The sequence below is a fragment of the Spermophilus citellus genome, assembly GCF_964194105.1.
Source record: "Spermophilus citellus genome assembly, chromosome: 2".
Lineage (NCBI taxonomy): Eukaryota > Metazoa > Chordata > Mammalia > Rodentia > Sciuridae > Spermophilus > Spermophilus citellus.
The window spans coordinates 19492396-19498395 of record NC_138183.1 but is presented as its reverse complement, the minus strand read 5'-3'; the positions used below and the strand labels follow the sequence as shown (position 1 = coordinate 19498395).

The following is a 6000-nucleotide window of genomic DNA, read 5'->3' as shown; positions in this document are numbered from 1 at the left end:
TTTCTCTCTTGCTTAAGTGACTGTTACTAGATAATCTTTTGATATTCAGTTGAACATATTTACAAAAGATCAAGATGCTTTAAGGCATTGCCAAATGCTCCCATTGCTGTCCCTTTTCTGGCTATGGAGGCTCAGCTGGCCTGGTCTCTGTCATGAGACCTCCACTACCTGTTCCTGATTCCTTCCCTCTCCCCCTTTCCTGATGGGTCTCTGAATATCATATCTTCCCTGAGGACTATGAGCAGGAGACATGGGTCAACTTAGCAATGTGACGACGTAACCCACTGCCCCTCAGGCATCAGCACAGTCCAATGCATGCAGGTGGTGCTCAATACATTTTACTAAGTAAATTGAAAGTTAGGCTGTTGACTTGCCAAATCCCACAGTTGAATACTTAGTGGCCAAAATTGCATGTGTTAGGCATCACATAGAAAGAACTATTTTTTTTCCTGATTGTCTTCAACTTAGCCACTAAGAAAATGGGGCAGGAGGTTTAGTGATTAGGATTGAAAGGGCTAGAAGGGACATTAAAGGGCCAGGGTTCAGCTGTCATCATGGATAGACCAGGTTAACTTCTAAATGAGTAAAAGAAAAGAGAAAATGAGAAGGTGCCACGGGAGGATCAAGGGACCATGTGTATCTCTTCAGGGGCAACCTTAGAGGAAAGCCAAAGAGCTGGAATAAAAACATGTCAGGGAAAATAACTCCAAATTATTGTCAACATCCCGGTCATCTTAAAATTAAAAAAAAAAAAAATTTTAAAAAGGAAAGTAAATTAATTGTTGGGGTAAAGAAGGGAAATCAACAATTTAAGAGATTCTGTGAAACACCTAGTTTTAAAAGAAAACAATGACAAACACAAACCCCGTTACTCTAAGCCCTCCTGGGGGGAAAAATGTCTAAAAACCACTCTTGTCCTGTAAGGGGACTTTGCTGAAAAAGTAGATCATAAGAAAGTCAATACATGGGACAGACCAGCGAGCAGCTCTGTGGAGGCAGGACCTAGAGGTTTCTTGGATGGAAGAAACAGCGCGTGGTGGTGGGAGTCCCAGGTGTCCCTCACCTGGTTGCTGGGTCGCTCTCCTTGTCCTGCTTCACGGCGGAAACTCATTGCTCATGGAAGGACAACCTGGCTAAAGGGGTTGGCAAAGCTCAGCCTCAGAAGAGGGCTTTATAAGGCACGGGGGACTCACCGGTGGACGCCGTGGCACGTGCGGGCTTGCTCCTGTGCCTGCCCTTCTCAGCCGTCAGGAGGATGGTGTACTCCTGGCCTGGTTCCAGGCCTCTGAGGACATAGGAGGTGGTGTTTCTTGGAAGCTGGGCCTCTGCCACCTGGCCCGTGGGGAGGCTATAGTTGAGACGGTAGCGGTCAAACTTGGCTAATGGTGTCCTCCAGACCAGGGTCAGGCTGTTGTCCGTTGTTTCAGAAACCCGAAGGTCCTTGGGTGCATCAATTTCTGGGAGAAAGGCAGAGAGGTGGATACTCGTAAGGCTGCAAGGCACGGCTGCTTCTGGCGCTGAAAGTCAACTGGTCTGGGCTAGAATCCTGGGTCAGCCCCAGAAGGACCATGTGGCTGCAGGATGGTCACCCCTCTGAGTTTTTGGTTTCTAGGTTTGCAAAATGGGTCTAGTTATATGTTACTTTGTGGCTTGTTTGGAAGACTAAAAATAACATCCTGGGGTATCCATTCTACAAAATGTCACTCAGGTAAAAGTGTTTAAAAGGACGGACGGACGACTACAGATGCTAGGAACAATTTAGATGAATCTCGAAAGCATTATGCTGAAGGAGAAAAGCCAGAGTCAAAGGTGACATACTATTTTGCTATGGACTATATATTTATGACATGTTCCTCCAAATTCTTATGTTGAAACCTAATCCCCAGTGTGATGGTATTTGGATGTGGGGCCTCTGGGAGGTCTCATGAACAGGATTCATGGCCTTATAAAAAAGACTCCAGAGAGACTCCTTGCTTCTTCTTCCATGGGAGCACACAGTGAAGAGGCCTTTCTATGAGCCAGAGAGGGTCTTCACTGGACACTGAACTTACTGGCAATTTGATCTTTCACTTTTTAGCTTCTAGACTGAGAATTAAGTTTCTTTTGTTTATAAGCCACCTAGTCCGTGGTATTTTTGTAACTGTATCCTGAGCAGACTAATACACACAGGATGTCATTTATGTAGAATTCTTGAAAGGGCAAAATTTTAAAGATGAAGATTAGTGAATGCCAAGGGGTAGACAGAGGGGGAAGGGACTATGGCCATAAAAGGTAGCATGTGCGATCCTCAGGATGGGACTTTCTGTTGAAGTGACAGGATGGTCCTGAATCTAACTATGATCCTGCCAATTATGTTCTGCTTGTGAAGGGGTTGATGTTAAGGGGTTAACAGAAAAATCCCCAGATGTATTTTAAGTAGGGAATGACATTAAAAAGTAGAATTGGTTATCAACTTATAAAGGTGGATTTCTTATAATGTCTAGTTCTAAATTTTTTTAAAAACAAAGATCCCTCCATCCCCTTATTGTATAAAAAGCAGCATCCACCTCATTGGTTGGGCATGCAAAGTGTTTGAATGTAAACGCCTGGGCTAGCGGCTGGGGGGCCCTTTCTCCTCCATGCTTCTACTTCTTTTTAAGTAGGTTCGGCCTTATCAGCCCTGTCCTGTCTGCTCCGCGCCAGCTCAGAGGTGGTGGGAGACCCAGGTGCGCCTCACCTGTGGCCGAATTGATGGTTGCTGGATCGCTCTCCTTGTCCTGCTTCACGGCAGAAACTCCAATTCCATATTCAGTTCCCGGCCTCAGACCTGAGAGAGAATGTGAGCATTGAGATTCAACCTAGAATTGGAAAAGCTTCCTGGGATCAAAAAAAAAAAAAAAAAAAAGATCCTGAACTGGTCCCTGGACATGGATTTCTCAGTGTGATGTGTACAAACGAACTTGTTGAAGTTCAAGGGAGAGGACTTTCTGGGACCTGGGTTTATTTCTCTCTGGAGGGTTGCACATTGGGGACATGCAGGAGCAGGTGCCTGTCCTTCTAGGCCCTGTGGAGAGGCAAAGCTCACCAGTGAGTGTGGTTTTCGTTGTGGTTTGTTGACTCTTGGGAACGTCGACCTCCGCGTGGTCCCCACCAGAGATGGGTGCATACTTAATTCTGTAGTTGTCAATGGCTGCCTTGACATTCCTCCATTCCAAGGTGATGCTGCTGTCAGTCTGGGAGACGCGCCGGAGGTTCCGGGGAGCATCCAGACCTGTGTGGGAGAAGAAGGAGCATGTACATTGGAACTCCAGGCACCAGGAGAGCAGGGGTCTGACGGGTCAAGCTGAGACACAAAACACTCCTGCCCTTGGAGACAAATGACAAAGCTGCCCCCAGTCCCTGGGTCTCGATCATAGCTTATCTACAAATCTACAGATCTGGCAAATTTTTCCCATTCTTGACACTCATGATATTTCAATAATTTCCATTTTTCTCAGACTTTATTTAATTTTTTGGTACTGGAGATTGAACTCAGAGGCACTCAACCACGGAGCCACATCCCCGGCTCTATTTTGTATTTTATTTAGAGACAGGGTCTCACTGAGTTGCTGAGGCTGGTTTTGAACTCATAATCCTCCTGCTCAGCCTCCCCAGGCGCTGGGATTACAGGCGTGTGCCACCGCGCTCAGCTTTAGACTTTATTCTTACAGAACAATTCCAAAACTTACAAATAAGATCACGAGTGTCAGAACTGATTTGTTGAACTTTGTCACTATATTTCTAATAGCTAATACAATGCTGAGCTCTGACAAAATATGTATGAATAAACAACTGACATTTTGGTACTTTTAAACTAATATAGTAGGAGCCAAGGAGCTTTTTGTTGTTCATGTTTTCTATATAATGTATGTTATCTCTAAAATGTTTATTTAAATTTTATTTTAAAATTTGTCTGTGATTAACCAACATCTTCTATGTATACCAAAAAGAAAAAGAAAGTTTTGGAAATCCCCTCTGTACTTTTCTTAGTGGAAACTGAGTTGAGAGGACACCCCATCATGGATCGGAACAGAAATCTTGCCATCTTTCCTTTCCTTACCCATTACAGAGGGAGGTCTGTTACCTGTGGTGAAGGTCTCTTTGGCTGGGTTGCTGGACATGTCACCCCTGCGGGAGATGAGGGACACCTCGTACTCAGTGTCAGGCTTCAGGTTCCCGATGGAGTACTGATTCTCGTCATGTGTGAGGTCGATGGTGGTGCGGTCACCAGGCACATCTTTGATGCCATAGGAGAGCTCAATGCCATCGATCTCTGCCAGGGGCTTGAACCAGGTGACCAGAGCTGTGGTGTCGGTGACATCTCTCACCTCCATCTGGCTGGGGGCATCCAAGCCTGTGATAGGGAAAGAAGGAGGAGTTTCAGAGATCAAGGCCAGTACCAGGGGCTGAGCAGGAGGGGCTTTGCATCCCACCAGATCTGGGGGTGGGCATCTAGGTAGATATGGACCACTTGATTTCATCTTACCTTCTGGAGCCTCAGTTTTCCTGTCTGATGAGCTAAATGGAGATTATGCTAGCTGCCTCTAGGGTTGTTTTTGTTTGCTTGTTTGTTTTTCTTTTTGTTTTTCATTTAATAAAGGGGATAAAGCTCGGGAAGTTCTGGCACAGAGCCTGGCAGGTGGCAGTCACATGACCAGCGCTCCTTTCCTCGGTTGGGGTCATCATCATCATCGTCACTCTTCTAGAGAGTTGTGGAAATATGCTTAGGGGATATGTCCTTTGAACAAAAGTGATCTATTTCCCTGATGTTTTTTAACAAACTGGGCGAATCTTTCCTGGATGGTAGATAACTATTAGTTAATATCATGTAGCAGAAGCGTGTGACAGTGGACTGTCTTCATGGTGCACAGAAAGTTGTTTTTTGATGAAAAGCCACCGTTGTCTCAGCCCTGGACTATCTTTCTATCCTCCTCTTGGCTTCCTGCTGTCCCACCCTTCTCCTGTCCTGCCTAGCTGCTCAGCCTGGCTACGTCACCTGCCTCTGCATTCTTCTGTGTCCCCTCCCTAAGGTGGCCCTTGCTTATCTAAAACCCTCCTTTTCACCCTTAGAGATCTTACCTACCTGTCACCTCCTAGCAGGCAGCCTCCCTGGTCCCTCCCAGGGGCTGCTATGCCCTTAGAGATTTTCCCCTCGTGTAGTAGCAGATTTCTCTGTTCTTTGAATCAGTTTAGATGGGATCATTCACTCACTTATTCATTCATCCAGGAATGAGTCTTTGGCCATTCTGAGTCCCCAGTGTAGAGACAGGCACACGCCAAGCATTTAGTAAATGTTCTCCCCCCACACATACACTTCTTTATAAAAATTGTTAAGTCTGTGTTTTCAGTATTGGTTGGTTACAAAATATCAAATAGAAGGCGTGAGCTTTCTGCAAGGAATGAGGAGGAGGAATGATTCATAGCTGCCTGTGAGGATAATTCAGAATGGTTCTGAAGACCAGGTGTTGATGCATCCATCTCACTCTGCAGGTGATGAGCTTGCAGGATGCACAGTAACCGTGACACTGCAAATTGACGGTGATGCTGCCTGTCCTAAGTTTTCAGAGCTATTAGCAAGCACCCAGGCCATACATGCCACCTCCCTTAGCCTTCCTTTTATCAGAGCTTGGGTGCAGTCAAGGACACTTGACTCCCCCTTACATTTGGATTGCTTCCTTGTGGAAACTAACATTACTTTGTGCCAATCGAGTTCCAAGCATGGGACTTTGTAATGTGTATCTGAATTCTCAGGATGACCTCACAAGGAGGACACTGAAAACCCATTTTCTAAATGTTGGATCTAAAGCTTAAAGAAATGGATTTTTCCAAAATGGTGGTGAATTTTTAATATTTAAATCCAAGGCCACGTCTTTTGCCCTTTCTGTGACACTGTTAAAAGATACTCACATATCAATTGCAATAATACAACCTCCATCTAAGTGCCAGAGAGAAGGAACCAACCATATTTTGCACTGAAAGTTT

At 45.3% G+C, this 6000-nt stretch overlaps 1 protein-coding gene across 7 annotated transcripts in view; it reads right to left on the bottom strand.

Moving 5' to 3' along the window:
* Window positions 1-6000, bottom strand: part of TNC (tenascin C) — an 83987-nt gene that overhangs the window by 45355 nt on the left and 32632 nt on the right. For all 7 annotated transcript variants that reach the window (XM_081276122.1, XM_081276116.1, XM_081276117.1 and 4 more), the window contains exons 7-10: window positions 4103-4372; window positions 3065-3250; window positions 2717-2806; window positions 1194-1457 (exon numbers count right to left, since the gene is read on the bottom strand). In XM_081276122.1, coding sequence (XP_081132248.1) covers window positions 1194-1457; window positions 2717-2806; window positions 3065-3250; window positions 4103-4372 — 810 coding nt within the window. The remainder of the gene's footprint in view (window positions 1-1193; window positions 1458-2716; window positions 2807-3064; window positions 3251-4102; window positions 4373-6000) is intronic.